Source organism: Acomys russatus, chromosome 5 (assembly GCF_903995435.1).
Source record: "Acomys russatus chromosome 5, mAcoRus1.1, whole genome shotgun sequence".
Classification (NCBI taxonomy): domain Eukaryota; kingdom Metazoa; phylum Chordata; class Mammalia; order Rodentia; family Muridae; genus Acomys; species Acomys russatus.
This window is the reverse complement of record NC_067141.1, coordinates 72,621,203-72,637,421: the sequence shown is the minus strand read 5'-3', so window position 1 is coordinate 72,637,421 and position 16,219 is coordinate 72,621,203. Positions and strand designations below refer to the sequence as shown.

Genomic DNA, 16,219 nt, shown 5'->3' with positions numbered 1-16,219 from the left:
GTCTGCTGTTCCAAGGGATCCAACCTCTCCTGGCCTCCTGGGCACTAGGCATGCATATGGTAAACAGCCATACATGCAGGCAAAATGTCCATGTACATGAAAAGATAAAAGAAATTAAATTTGTTTTTTTAATGAAAATAAATATGGTAAAGTAAAATGTGATCTGATTTTTAAAGTACCGTTTCTTGTTAAACTATCTATAGACCACAAGTTGTAGCAAATTTAGCTTACCTTCTGTTTTCTCTACAAACTGGGGACATATAAACATATATACGTGTATATGTATGTGCACATGCATACACACGTGTTAGAATTGTTTCTATATCATGGTGCATTACTTTTGTAACGAGAAAAAAAATAATAAAATATTCTAAAAATTGAAAACCCAGAAAATAAAGCCCACCCAGTTCTTCTGTCTCCTTTATCAGTTTTTGAAAATGCAGGCTGGTGGTTTGGGCTGAACAGACAGGAGCAATGACAAAGCTAGGATGGCAACAAGAAGGGGACAATGCTGTGGGTCACATTAATCTTCATGCACAAAGACATGGGGAGACAGTCGTGCTCTGAGCCATGGATTCCGAGGGCCTGGTAGGACAGATAAGTGTTCTAGAAATGGCCAACAATCAGAGGGACAACCTATGCCGTCAGTCTGTGGCCGTCTACAAGCATTCTGCTTTCCCCAACCTCTGGTTCCTTATTTGTGAGTGACTGGAATGCAAGATTAAACTGATGCATATCATGACGGGCCCAAGAGGGCCATCTGGGGCAGCATCACTAAATAAATGCGAAGGCGACTATAAATACTGCAAGATGGTTTTACAGATACACTTAGACAAAATATGTCTTTAGTGGCTGCGAGAAATCTATTTACAGCCTGAGGAGTCTGGATGGGCCTTCTAGAAACCTGATTACTCTGTTTATGACGACTCAGACAGCCAGGAAGAAGCTATGGCACTGTCAAATAGCTCAGCCGGAGTGAAAAGCAACACCTGTCTCTGGCGCCCCTGAACAGAGTGAGAGGGGCTAGGGACGCACACAAAGCACACACCGCTAGCTAACGAACACACGTGGAACTGTCACTGCAGTGTCCTGCCTCCATCAAATTAAACATGCAGAGCAAAGACTCGGCCTCGAGCAGACACAAGGCAAGTTTAAGTTCAGCCAGACTGTTTGCTGCAGCAGCAGATGGCTTCTGTGGTGGCGTCAGATGCTGTGGCAGTTCGGGTATGTTTTGCACTCTCGGTCCTCCAGCTCCCTGTGTCACTTGTTCTCCTGCTTAGAAGCAGGAAGCTTTCAGAGTAGCAATGGGTTTTCGTTGTTGTTCCACAAACAATAGTGGCTTCACTGTGACAGAGTCCTGGTTATGTCTGGTCATGCTCAACAGAACATGTTCCTGGAAAGACGTGCGTAAATGGACTCAGAAGAAAAGGCCCTGGTACAAGCCTGAGGCGTGACTGCAAAGAGAAATGCATCATAGCCCCCATGGGATCTCCGAGGTGGGCTGTAGGTTTGAATTTTTCCAATAAGCATATATTGTGTAAAGGCTTCTGGGCACTTACCAGAGCCTGGCACAGTCTCCTTGGGTTTGATTGTCTTTCGGACGTATCTGTAAGTAGGGGGCCTGAAGTCGATGATTGCTCTGAAGGGCAGCCCTGAGCCTCCACAGAGCCTGTGAAATCATTTTCAGGGGCAGCTCAACTCCTCAGCCTGTCTTTTCATGGCAGCATTCTTGCATTTCTGGTTTCCCCAAGGAGAGATATGCCTGCCTTTGATTCCACTCTCCAGAACTGCTAACCAGCCACCAGCACTTGATAGAACTCCAGTCAATGATAGCATACTGGTGATGTAGGAATTGGCGGGAGTTCCTGATCCCTCAGATATCCTTGGGGAGGTTCATGTGACCAGCAAGACATCATAAAACTTATGATGATAAAACCGGTCATATGACACTTCTCCCCTTCAGTGGGATGGGCAGGAAGCACCCCAGTTGCCTGTGTCCATCCTGGGAGATGTGCTGCAGTGCAGAAGAACCTAGATGTTCCACAGTACTGGAATCTTCACCCTGTTCCATGGCTGCCCATGGCTAGGTAGGTCACCCTGTCACCTCTAAGGATGCCTCAGCCACTTCTCCTGCTGAGGAACAGCCCTCTGAGAACTTGGAAGCAGGGCTGTCTGGCTCAGTGGTAAGGAGTGTGGGCTCCCAGATCTATGCTGCTTGAGCCTCAAACCACCTCCATTTTCCAGCACTGTAACCTCAGGAAAGGGACCATGTCTCTCTTGGCCCCAGTTTCTCAACTGTATAATAGGGTAATAACAGTACCTACCTATGGGGCTGTCTGGAAGACTACATGAGCTAACATGATGCAGAAAGACCAAGAACACGGAACAATGGAAGTGTCAGCTGTAGTCTGTGGCCTCTAGGATCTCCATCTCCTCCTAGCTGCCTGTGTAGAAAGCATAATGCTTTATAAACTCCTCACCTCTGGCCATTTAGGAGAAGTGGCACTCAGAGATTGCTTTGGATTAGCAAAAAAGGTCAGAACCATGATCAATGGCACATCATCGCACGGCTTATGTTTGCTGGGCTTCTACATAATTTAAAGTGCTTCCATGGAAACCTCAAATCATCTAAGGAGAAGCAGATACAACAAACAAGGCAGCTGGGTGTAGCTGCAGCTAGCACAAAGCTGGCCTTCCACCATTCTGGGTAGCCACACTACGTAGAAGGGACTCAATGCCCAGTAAAGACCACCGTTAGCTCTGTACAGGATCGTGTGCAAAGCGTGTCACATACACCGTCCATCCACGTGACAGACAATCTGTGGTCTATTCCAAGCCTCACTCTCTGCCTTGGGCACAGGGCTGGAAGGCCAGGGGACATGCCGGGAAGTAAGGCATTAATACAAACAGGAACAAGCCATGGGGGAACTCAGCAATCTTTCCTACCCCTCAAAGTCATCAGCTGGAGAAGTCCTGCCCATATTTAAGAAATACCATTTTAGAGAGGTGAAATGGCCTGCCTGTGGCCACACAGCTGTCTTCTCCAGAACGAAGACCTGGACTTAGGTCTCCTGACTCTTAGGCCATATGCTCAGTGGTCCGCACAGGAGGGATGACGTCTGGGACAAACTCAAAACTGCCCTGCCCATGTCTCTTGCAGCCTCTTAACTTCCCATAAGGGGCTCAAAGGCTCAAAGGGTCAAAGGGTACCAGCTATCTGTCTTGTACCCAAACCTCAAGGTGAAGCCTGTGTGCAAGCCATGGCCCCAGGCTCCCTATCACCCACTCCAGCCTCCCAGCTCGGGTGAGAACGAATGGTGGGAACCACAAAACATGAGCTTCCAGATAAGAAGTCTGTCTTAAAGGGCTGCTACTCGACAGCATGCATAAACAGATGTGGAGAAATGGAAACCTGGGCCAGGCGGGCCTCGAGTTTGACCATGACTGTTGCGCAGGCTGCTTTTCTGATGTTTTGTACAGATGTGCCAACATGTGGAGGGGACAGCACGTGGAGGCCTTCCCAGCTTGTGAGAATAGAGAAAGAGGCCGCAGCCACTCTCAGTGCAGGTCAGAAAAGCAGAGGCAACAGCTGAAAGGCTCACCAGGCACCTGCTGGCAGGGCTTGGCCACCTGCATTTGTTTTTCAGCAGGTTTTGATGCCAAAGAGAAAGAGGATGTCACAACTACAGAAAAAGGAAGATGAATCCTTAGGGCTTTGAAGTATTAAAGTGCTTGTTACAGAAAAAGCAAATAAAACTAAGGACAGAAAAGAAAACCCAGTGCAGTGGCCAGGGAGATACCTCAGCTAGCAAAAGCTGTGGACTGAAAGCTGTCCCCTCCCCAATTACATAAACCAGTCAGGAACCTGACAGTGCAACACACACACACACACACACACACACACACACACACACACACTTACATAAAGCAGTCAGAAACCTGGCAGCACTTGTCACTTTCTCTGGCTCAAGGATTAGAATCACACTCTCAGGCAAAGGGATCCTCAGCCACAAAATATTGAAAATTATTTTGAGGGCTAGAGAAATGGCTCAGTGGTTAAGAGCACATCATGTCAGGCAGTTGTGAGCTGATGCCTCTGTGGGTCTTTGTGGGCACTCACGTACACATGCCATACACTGACACAGACACATACATAATAATATGGGAGGCCATGCTAAGACAGGGTTTCACTTTGTAGCCTTGGCTGTCTTGAGCTCACTAGGTAGATTGGGCTGGCTTTGAACTCATAGGGCCAGGCTGGCTTTCGGCTCCCAAATGCTAGGACTAAAGATGTGCACCAACATATAAAGCAATACATTTTTAAAATTAAGAACTTTTAAACTGTAAAAGCATGTGACTCCCCCACCCACCCACCCCCCCACCCCCCACCCTGAATCACTGTGAAATGCTAGTCAGTAAGTATCTTTGATTTTGGGATCTTAGGTACAAAGCTCGGCACTGTGGCTCATGGCTATAATCCCAGCATCCGGGACACTCAAGCAGAATTGTGAGTTTGAGGCCAGCTTGGGCTACATGGTAAGTAGGAGGCCAGGCAGGGCACACAGTGGGACCTATCTCAACAGACAGAGAGCAGCAAAGGGACACAGCGCATCAGCTTCTGTGTTTCAACACTAATGGGATGGATTACACACCTCCCGGCCTCTGGCTACGGATGCTTTTTGAACGACATAAAGACCCAGCTTCATCTCAGCCTCTGCATCTCTCTGGCTAGATGTGGCTGATGATGTGAACATTTTGAGGATGATGAGGAAAGCAAGAGAAAAAAGCTTTCATACTCACATTTGTCCCAGAGGAAGCTGAAGGAAACGTGGGATTTGACTGAGCAAAAACCCTTGTTGGAATGGCTGCGTACGGTGTTCCAAGACTCGAGGCATAATCTGAATGATGAGTGACACCAAATTAAAAGATGATAGATAGATAGACAGACAGACAGACAGACAGACAGATTTTTTTTAAAAACTAGCCACAAACTTGACTTTCAAAATTCATGACTGGGGCAAAGGCTGGGTTGGTTGATGCTCGGCTTCAGGGCTGAGGACCTGAGTTCGATCCCTAGAACTCACATGAAATAGCAAGCATGGTAGAATTTGCTTATAATCTCAGTGTGCGGGAGGCAGATGCACGCATGCACGCATGCACGCACGCACGCACGCACGTACGTACTCATGTTTCATACGCATACGGGAAGAGAACACTGTACATTTTCTCTCGCTATATTTGTTGGTGTTTGGCATGATACAAGCCCAGGCTCACTGTAACTGGCACAAATGAGGGTCTGAAATATCCCTGAGAGCATTGTCAGTACTTGGGGGTCGGGGGGGGGGGGCAGGGGGGGACATCTGCCTGCCTGCACATGCGCAGGAAGCTCGTATCAGGGAAGACCTGGGTCTCAGCGGTAGAATATAACCCCAAGGACTACTGATTCTGCCGCAAGCTGCTGCGTGAGAGCCTCTTCCACTCACCCTCATTTCCAGTGGGGTTATAAACAGCTGTGCTATTTGAGGAGGCACACAGTGTCCCCTCTGCCGAAGCAAGTATACACCGGAGGCCAGCGCTAAAGCAGAATGAGAGAAACAATCAGTTGTTTCTGCAGGAAGTCAAACAAACAAACAAAAAATGACTATATGACCCCCCAAATTTCTGCTCCTATACCCGAAAGTTCAAAAAAATACATGCTGAAATAAAAACTCATGTGTGGCTGCTCTCAGCAGCTGCCATCACCATGGCGGAACGTGGAAATGACTCATGTGTCCATCAAAATGTGAGTGGGTATGCTGAATGTGCTTTTAATATATTTAATATTTTAATATTTTAATATAATAATAAATAACATATTACTTATGTACTATGATGTAGATGAGCATCCTAAACACAGTAAGTTTTAAAAGCCAGCAATGAGAGGCCATATACTATAGGATTCCATTTACCTGAAATGTCTATGAGACACAAACCTGCAGCAGATCAGATTGGTAACCCCAGTGGATTACGGCAGGGAGGGATGGGTGTATGGTAGTGAGACTGGCACAATTGTGGATGTGCTAAATGCTGCTTAGCTGTAAGCTATAAGATGGGTAAAATAATGGGCTTTACCACAATAAAGAAAAGAAATGCCTTTGTAAAAATTCTTTTAATTGTGGTAACATACTATGACATGAAAGGTACTTTCTTAGCCACATTTCAGGGCACAGTTCTGTGGCACTAAATGCAGCCAAGCTGCTGTACAGCCATTGGGCCATAGCCAGCCACAGAACCCTTATAAAACTGAAACTGTGCCCAGGAAACAGCTACTTTCTGCTCCCCCACCAACTCCAGCCTGTTTGTTTAGCCTCCGCAATACCTCACCAGAGTGGAATTTTACAGCTCAAAGTTATGTGTCAGAATTTCCTTTTTAACACTAAATAACATTGTACTGAGCGAGCAGTCCCCATTTTGTTTATCGTTTCCTCCTATTTGCTGTCACTTTTTAGCTAGCCTCTTCCCACTGATCTCTAAGGTGAGCCAGGAGCCATTCTCAGCATGGCAACCAGCACCTTGTCTGAGAATCCTGTGTGTGTCACTCCTTCCTTTAAGCCCCCTCCAGCTCCAATCACACTCAGACCAACAACAACAACAACAGGAGCCTTCACAGCAGCCCAGGGATCAGACCTAGGACTCAGAACTTCCCTGCTCCCCAACCCTGCGCGCCCCACCTCTCTGTCTCTGTCTCTGTGTGTCTGTCTGTCTCTCTCTGTCTCTGTCTCTCTCTGTCTCTCTGTCTGTCTCTGTCTCTGTCTCTGTCTCTGTCTCTGTCTCTGTCTCTCTCTCTCTCTTCCTGTGCTGGTCAGACTTGATATTACCCTGCACCTCAGGTCCACAACAGCCACACGGCCTTCAAACCTCCGAATCCAGCTTGGTCTGGTGGGAATGACCTTCCCTCACACGGCCAGCTCTCCTGAGGCGTCCTCAGTGAGGTATCACCTAGATGTTCCGTTTGCAGTGCAATCTGCCCAAGAGCCATGTGTACATACGCACACCCCTCCTACCCCTCCCACCCCTCCCTGTTTTGCCTTCTGGTTAGCATTTGCACCAGGAGTATGAGCTCATGCGTTTTCACTAAATGGAAGTTTCCAGGTGGCAGAAACTTCTTCCTCTGCTTGGTTCCCTGCTGTTTCCCTGTGCCCAGCCCAGCACCTCACCCTGCTCCCCCCACCAGCATGCTCACTTGCTGAGGATGTCCACGGGACTATGCACACAGACAGCTCTTACCTTTCAGAGAAGAGCAGGCATTTCTGGGCGTGCAGCTTCCCTTTCACATGCAGCTCCCAGTCCTAAAACAGAAGATGAGAGAAAGGAGCAGAGCACTGGGTCCACGGGGAGGCAGAGGGTTAAGGCGGTTCCCTGCCAGGCAGAGGGAACACCAAGGCTGAACCAGCAAGGACACCTAATCTGCATCTCTCTCCCTGTGCCTCCCCATTCTAGGTGCTGCTACCTAAACACCAGTCTCTCTTGTCAACCCCTTAGGTGCCTACCCTGTATCCAACTTAGATGGTCACCCAGACTGGAAGTCCGATTCCCTTGTCTCCTCTCTATACACCCCTGACCTACCTATGGCCTCACACTCTTCCTCTGCACAGAGAAACTCCACCCGCTTCTTTCTGGTCCATGGTGAGTCATGAAGCCTCAGAAAAGACTCTGTGACCTCCAGCATCTCCCAGCATCACTGCCCTCACCGTGCGGCAAGGTGTGTCTCAGTCAAGTCATACCTGGTGACGTGACCTGAGCAGCAGTGAAAGACACTGTGTACTCGGCTGCCGCTGAGGAGGAACTGTATTATACTCTGGGACAGGATAGGGTGGGAGAGGGCTGGCATGACAGCAGGCTCAGAGAGGCCCCCTGAGACTGAATCTCCTCTTTGTCGCTCTCTGGCTAGGTGGTCTGGCAATGATAGCATCTACCTTATTGGGGCCAGCATCCAGGAAGGCAGAGGCTAGCCTCAGCTATATAATGAGCCTAAGATCAGCCAGCAATAAAACGAGCCTCCCATCTCAAAACACAATAAAGCAAGAACAAAAAGCAAATGCAGTATCCACCTCATACAATTACAATGGGCAGAGAAAAGAATTTAACGTGTGTTGGCTGTTACATATGCTTTACTGAGGCTTTGAAATATTTCACTGCATTTATCAGTACACCTTAGAGCAAGCATTCTGCTGTGTGGGTTCTTATTCTCAGCAACGCAAAGCAAAGCACTGCCCTGGGGAGGCTTGGGAGACGTCTCACCCTCCACACGGCACATTTTGGAGTCCTCTTTAATGGTTTGTCTAGGTCTATTCTAAAAATTGATCTTTTGTCCTTGCTTGACCCAGAATTCCACTTTTCTGCCTTTCAAACTCAGTACAACATATATATTGAAGGAACTGTGGCTTCTAGAATGTCCAAAGGAGAAAAATCCCCAAAGGGAAGCAGGAGGCTGCTGCCCTTTCATCTCTAGGAGAAGAAATCTCCCACCTACTTTAAAGCAAGGGAAGGGCCCTGACACAATTTTGAAGTTCCTTTGGGTTCTACAACCTATGCTTTTCATAAAGGGCACTGATGACAAGTTTGGTGCCCTAAGACCCAGAAGGACTCCTCTCTTAGAAGCACCTAGAGTCCATAGTTGGGCCCCAGCCTTTCTTGAGGAACTCACCTTCAAGTCAAACACTTTCTTGTCACAGATGCTGCAGATATGTGGCAGGTGGAGGGGAGCCACACCGTGGAAGTCATTCAGTTCGTGAGCCTGCAAGGGCCTCATGGACAGCACAGCCTGGTCCTCCTTGGCCCGCCGCCGGGAGCAGTTGAACCCCTGCTTGCTGTTGTTAAGCCGAACTCCAAAGGCAGGAGGGGTCCTGTCTGAGGTAGGCTCCTCGGGGTCATATAGCTCATAGGGCTGGCTGGTGGGTGAAGCCCACAAACTGGGGCCTGTTGTAATATCGGGCTTGTTTTGGCCAGAGAATCCAGGGGGGCTCTCCCACTGGCTGTTGGTGCCTTGTAACAGCCCACCAACTTCCCCTTTCATGCCCCCAGCCTGGTCAGCTGGAAATCCACCTACCACATGTGACCCTTGGGCACTGGGTCCATAGAAGTCTTTAGGGAAGGCAGCTTGTCCATCCTGCCCTGTGTGGCCATAGTGCCCTTCATAGGTCACACTGCCTGATGCAGTGGCTGAGGCCGAGGCTGGCAAGAAGCCTGGCTGGCCCTCCGTTTCGGAGCCATAGGCCTGGCCAGGGTTGGCTTTGCCATATTCATAGAACCCTGCAGTAGCTGGTGTAGGCCCAGCCTTCCCAATGCCCAGGATGACTGCTGGCTGGGCAGGGGTCTGAGACATCACCCCACTGAAGGGATGTACTACCACAGCACTGGGGGGCTGGCTGGGGATGCTCGCAGAAGGTCCCGGGCCTCGTGTTTGGCTTGGAGGTGAAAAGGCAATTGCATTCGAGGGAAACCGAGCACTGGGTATGGGGGCAGCATGCTGGGAAACCCCAGCAGGGCCATGTGGGGTGCTGAGCACAGATGGATGCCTCAGCTGGTTGAAGAGGGGCTGGGACATGGCCACTTTGGAGAGGACTTGATTCAGGACCGTGGCAGCTGCAGTGTTGTTGGTGACCGCCGTCTGTGCCAGCTTCAGCCGATGGAGGGTGAGCTGGGCCTGCAGCTGGGCCAGCTGGAGGCTGGCTGGAGAAGGGAGCAGAGGGTTCTGGGTACTGACTGAGAAGGGACTCTTGTCCAGGAGCTTGGCAGCACTGCAGGGAGACAAGAGGTCCACATGCATTGCTGGTTTTCAGTGAGCTCAAGGGGCTGCATTTACACAGCAGTGGCCCCTTTCCCATGTAAACAAGATCCTGCTGCATGTGGCCTACACACCAGTGCTCACATATTAGGAAATGTCCAATAGAAAAGACCATATAGGAAATGTTCAATCTCCCTCATAACTAGAAGCAACCAATACAAAAGAATATTTGCCTAGCAAAGCCTCCAAAATTAAAAACACAGATCCACGACACAATGTCAACTGTGTGTGGTGGCTCAAATCTGCAGGATAGAAGAATTGAAGGATACCTCTATTTTGAGGTTAATCTGATTTATATAGCAAGCCCCAGGCCAGTTGGGGCTGCATAGTGAAATCCTGTCCCAGAAGAGCAAAACAAAGAAAATGACGTGAAGTGAACTGCAGCCCACACTCACGTGCCTTTGATAAAGTGGCTGGAATACATGGCGAATGCCGCCACAGTCTTTGACTCAATAATTAATCTGTGAAAATATCGCCTAAGGCAAAACTTGATAGTTGAAAAATGCCCCTAAGACATTATTTAACAGCAGAAAATTGTAAAAATCCGCTAACAGGGAGATGGATCTTCAGTTGAGTAAATTACGATAAATCTATGTAACAAAACTTAAGTATCCATTTTTTTTATTATTGTTTAAATGTATACATCATTATTGTAACACTTAAGACATTCAGAAAGTTGTGCCCAGGGCCAGTGAGAGGCCTTAGTGGGTAGAAGGATCTGCCGCTAAATCTGACAACCTGAGTTTCAGCCCCAGCCCCCACATGGAGAAGAAGAGAACTGACTTTCACAAGTTGTCCTCTGACTTCCACATGTATGCTATGATACATGCATGTGCCTGCCTAATAATAATAATAACAATAACAACAACAACAACAACAATAATAATAATAATAAAATATTTGTGGAGATTGTACCCTGGTGCCATACATAAGATTAAGACCGTCATAGTATTGCTAAGTCCCCACTCCATCACTTTAATGACATGAGAAATCCCATATGCTCCTTGGCTTGAAAAGTATGCACAGAATGAACTGTGTATATATTTATGACACATATTTTCATCCTAGCCCTAGTTTCAGATCCAAAAATAACAGGACGGCTTTTACGTGTAAATAATATATGCAACAACCAAAAAAAAAAAAAAAAACCCGTATAAATGAGGGGGGCAAAAAAGAACTAAATTTGTAGTAGTAAGTGTTGGTCAGTTTTCAAAGAAACTTATGAGAAATGGAAGGATTCCCCTGCCACATGCCTTTCTTGTGACCTGTGTCAGTTGGCTATTGTGTTTCTGGACAAACCAAGAATGGACTGTCTATAAACGGGATGGGCTTTCCCGGAGAATCTGCTATACGTAGTTTCCACAGCTGAGGCTTTTGGCTAACGTGTATTTTCTGGGTCTTAAGTTGCCCTTGTGGGAAGTGGGCCCAACCAAGAAAAATGTTTGGGATGCTGGTGAAATGGAATTCTGGGGCACCTGGATGAGGCTGGATTGACGGACCAGGCAGGCTGCATGACCAGTCTGCTTATAAAGGGAAAGCTGAGAACGCACAGCTGGGGCACTTCAGTCTCCACTGTCATGGGCACTGTGCAGTAAAAGCTCAAAGATGGTGAAGCAGGGAGGCAGGGAGGAAGGCAGGGAGAGGCAGAGAGGCTGGGGTGGGTTGGGGTAGGAAGAAAAAGGGAGACAAACAAGGGTGTGACACACCACAGCTCCCTCTCTGGGGCGCCTTTGAGGAAAGGAAGCTCATGCTTAGGTTTGTCTGGGAGGAAGTAGCAAGGAGGCCTGAAGGAGGATAGGAGCGTCTACTAGCATTTACTCCAGAGGTGCTCCTGGGATCGGTGTGAGCTTGTTGGATCCTCAAGTCTCACACAGGTCAAGGGTCACACAGGTCAAGGGTCACACAGGCTAGGTAATTCGCATTTCAATTTTGTAAAGCAAGAACCTAGAGTTCTGAACACCCACTGCCATTGAGGAAAGATGGATGAGCCTGTGGGGCTGGAACCCCAACCAGCAGTTACAGGGCGAGCCTCCCAGCCCCTCTCTGCATACATACTCCTGGTCTGTTCGCTTGTTTTGTTTGAAGAGAGAGCCCAGAACATGAGGCACACCCACATTTAAGTACAAGAATAAAACACACTGCCAAACCAGATAAGAATGACTTAGTTCTTTCTATTTTGTGTGAAGAGTCAAAAACTTTCTGCAAGTCTTCAAGAGACACCCAGTTAGCCGGCGTGCTGGGCTCTGAGGCTTGCAGAATCTGCTAACGGTACGGTGGACCTTTTGCACTCTGGGGAGTCGTGCTGGTGGCATCCAAGCTTCCTGAGCCCTTGTGTGGCACAGCACCAATCACGGCAGCAACAGAGTGAAAGGAGGGGGCGGTCCTGTCTGATGGAGGATTATGACTTATGTACTATTAGGTGGCAGAGCTTTAGAAGGCTGGTTCAGCTTCCTCCAAACCTGCTCCCCTAGGCTTGTACACCTCACAGACTGTCCTTTCTAACAAGGTGCTAACGAGGTGGGGTTTCCTTGACCAAAGGAACACAAAGTTGGTTTTGTTTTTCCTGGAGAAATCAGCTGTGTGTTTTTTAAACTTGGATTCTGGGCTGCAGCAAATTCTTTTTTATTTTATTTTATTTTTATTTTTATTTTATTTTATGTTTGTTTGTTCCCGAGACAGGGTTTCTCTGTGTATCCCTGGCTGTCCTGGAACTCTCTTTGTAGACCAAGCTGGCCTTGAACTCACAGAGATCCAGCTGCCTGTGCCTTCCTGAGTGCTGGGATGACAGGCATCTGGCTTCTGCAGTGAGTTCCGGGTAGAAAATTTTCTTCTTGGGTGTTGAAAGTTTACATGAGGAAGTGTCACCTCCCAACAAGGGAGCCAGCCCTGCAGCATGTCTGCAGGTCAGACATGGGTATGACCACAGAACCTAGCTGCTCAGACCCGGCACACCACCAGACCAGAGCCTCAGAACCTCACCATTCGGATCTGGCACAAGAACCAGTTTCTCTTCCCAGCTTCTGCTTTATCTTGAAATTTCTTACTGTCCCCAGCTTTATTCAACTGTACACAGAAGTGATTTCATACAAATTATCCACATAGATCATCCCTTTTAACCTAAAATCTTAGATGAGAAAAAGACTAATTAGTCTATTGAAGAAAAAAAAAGGCCCTAAAATGCTTAGAGTAACCACCAGGTTAGGTGGTATTACTGGTGTAAAAGTAACTTTTACTTTCCTGATGTAACTGTTGTTTTTATTTCTTCAGATGATGAGATGAAAGCCATACCCAAGCTGTGCAAACACATGACTTGGGCTGAGCCCAGAGCATTTCCTTCTTTTTCCTAACTAACCCTAGACCTAGGTAGGTCTGGAAGCTTCTATAACTGTCCATCCTCCATCTGCTAACCTAGGCCTAGATTGTTTTCAGCCCCTGAGACCTAATGCGGAATAAACTCACCTCTTCTAGCTCTTTCTGAACTCTGGCTGGCTGGTTCAGCTCAGCTGTTCTGGCTCAAACTCCTCTCCAAACTCACTGATTCAATCTGGCATCTCAGCCTCTCACTGAATTGCTCTGCTTGGCCTTATACTAGCTTTGGCAATCTGCTCTAGTCTTCTGGCTCCTTCTATCTGGTTCATTCTTTCTGCAACCTGTGTCTATAAAACGGTCGCAGTTTTTAAAACGGTCACGGTAAAACTGCCACACACACCACACATTACCCTACTACTCACTTTTCTCTCCGTGTGTTGCTACTCTTAAGTAGCCTCTCTTTCCTGTGCTGTTCTCCTGAGAGCTGGGCGCATCCTATCTCTGGTTCATTCTGTCAGATCTTCCTCTGGTTCATCAGAGCAGCCATGTTATTGGATTAAAATTCCTCCACACCCCTGTAACCCTAGCACTTGAAGGACATAGAAGGATCAGATGACTCCAGGCTAGTGTTGAATACTGACTTGAGTTTGAAGATAGATTGGGTATATGAGTCTTCTGTCTTAAAAGAAAGAAGAAAAATGGAAGAAAGAGAGGGAGGAAGGGAAGGAAGGAAGGAAGAAAAAAATGAAAGGGGAAGGAGGGAGGGAGGGGGAAGGGGAAAAAGGAAGAGAAGGGGAAGGAGAGAAGGAGGAGAAAGGGGGACAGAAGGAAGATATTAAGATGTACTGTGTTCCTGGAGTGTCTATTTCAAGGTTTTACTGCTGTTTGACGAAGGCCCCCACAGCACGAGGCACGCCCACACTCCAATCCAAACACAAACATGCTTCAGAGCCAGATGAAGATGCCTGTGTTACTTTTCCTCACTTGTGTAAAAAAATCAAGCTCATAAATAAATAAATAAATAAATTGAGTCTTGGAGATTCTTGTGTTTGCCGTCTTCACACTTGGCTGGCTGTGGCAACTGCCAGGAACAAAATAACGAAGAAGATAATGGCTGTGGCTTATCAGAACCTGGTGGCTGGGAGACATGGACACTTTTTTTTTTAGAATACACTTTATGTGAATATAGTGCCTTGGCACTTCAAAATGGAGCCTCTAGTACAAGGCTAGTAAGTGGGATTTGCTGCTGAGCGCTGGGTCCTGCCACTCACCACAGCGTAGGAGTTTCAGTACACTTCTAAGTCTAGGTTGAATAGGTAGAAGCTGGAGATGCGGCTCAGTGGTTAGGGGCACTGGCTGCTCTTCCAGAGGACAGAGGCTCAATTCCCAGCACCAACATGGCAGCTCACAACTACATGTAACTCCAGTTCCAGAAGTGTCAGTGACTTCTTCTGGCCTCTGTGATACTGCACAGAGGTGCACATAGACATACATATGTGCAAAACACCCATCCACAGCACTGCCTATGAGCATCACCTTGCATGGTAAAGAGGACTTTACAGTGCTGATTAAATAAGGGACCTGAGCTGAGAGAAGATCGCCTTGACATTGCCAAGCTGTGCTCCGTGTGATGAGGATGGGAGGGCGAGAGAGAAGATGGAAACAGGTATCAGAGAGAGAGAGAAGGTGGGACACTGATGTCTTTGGAAGTGCGAGAAGAGACCGTGAGCCTAGACAGTATAGGCATCCTCCAGAGATTCAAAAGGGAAAGAGGAAGGCCGTTCCTGAAGAGCCTGGGCAGGGGCAGGGGCAGGGCAGGGGCAGGGGAGGGGCAGGGGAGGGGCAGGGGAGCAGCAGAAGCATCCTTGCTGACACTGTGACTACAGGCCAACTGAGACTGATCTTAGAATCTGACTTCTAAAAGTGTAGGAGAATAAAACTAAGTTGCCACACGGGATCAAGTTGTGGTGATTTCTTGCAGCAGCAGGAGGAAGGGGAAACAGTTTTCCCAAGGCACACAGATACTAAGGGAAGGGTGTTTCTGTGTAGCGAGCTGAGGTGGGCCTGGGGATTACCTGGGTGTTGTGGGCAGGAAGTGATCCTGCTAGGAGCCTGCGTAGCAAAGACAACCTGAGAGGACAGTCTGAGAGCCTGGGAAGCTAAGGTCGCATAAGCACCAAACCAAGGTCCCCAAAGGACTCTCAGAAGTCCGCGTATTTACTCCTTGGACCAGTGGCAAACAGAAAGTGTAGAGATGCAGCCTTTTAGGAATCATTCAGTCCCTCATTCCACACAGAGAAGTTAACTTGTCCCAGCCACATAGGTGGCTGCCCGTAAAACCTCAGTGAAAAACTACGGTCATCTGACTCTGCTTCCCATGCCTGGGAGAATTTCCTTGGCTTGGGAGAGCGTCACTAAGCCCAAAGGCTATCCACCTCACTCTTGGGTGATTGTGCTCACCCACACTGATTCATCATTCACCCCTTCACTCAGAGGGCACTGAGCACTTTCCACATGCAGCACTTGCAAGGTGCCTACTAAGCTGGGAAAATAAAGGATGCTCGCTCGCCCTCCCTGCCTCCCTCCCTCCCTCCCCCATCCTTCCTTCCTTCCTTCCTTCCTTCCTTCCTTCCTTCCTTCTGTTCTTCTGAAACAGGGCTTCTCTACATAGTCCTGACTGTCCCAGAGCTCATGGTGTAGACCAGGCTGGCCTTGAACTCACAGAGATCTGCCTGCCTCTGCCACCACGCCCAGCTAGCTGGTCTTTCTCCCACACTCTCCAGAGGCAGTGACTCACTACAAGGATACCCCTGTCTATAAAGTAGGTGGTGCAGGATTCTGTGCACATCTTCTCACCTACACCTCGTGCAGCTGTGCTGTTTGTAGCCATGCAGCAGATGTGGAGTCCGGGCAGGGTGGGAAAACAACAGTTCAGTGATCCAAAATGACAGTGCCTGCTAGATGCCCTGCCCGACTCACAGAAGAAGCTGGCTGTGTAGGTTCTGATTTACCAGGAGGCTTGGGATGGCTCCATTGCCCCCAGCCTGGGGTTGTATCTCTGAGCCATTAATTGCTACAAAGAAT

At 48.2% G+C, this 16,219-nt stretch overlaps 1 protein-coding gene across 1 annotated transcript in view; it reads right to left on the bottom strand.

The window, feature by feature from the left end:
• The window catches only part of Rbm20 (RNA binding motif protein 20), a 204,606-nt gene that overhangs the window by 41,208 nt on the left and 147,179 nt on the right, over positions 1–16,219 (bottom strand). Inside the window, exons 5-8 of the mRNA XM_051146964.1 lie at positions 8,687–9,779; positions 7,267–7,328; positions 5,484–5,575; positions 4,801–4,898 (exon numbers count right to left, since the gene is read on the bottom strand). Coding sequence (XP_051002921.1) covers positions 4,801–4,898; positions 5,484–5,575; positions 7,267–7,328; positions 8,687–9,779 — 1,345 coding nt within the window. The remainder of the gene's footprint in view (positions 1–4,800; positions 4,899–5,483; positions 5,576–7,266; positions 7,329–8,686; positions 9,780–16,219) is intronic.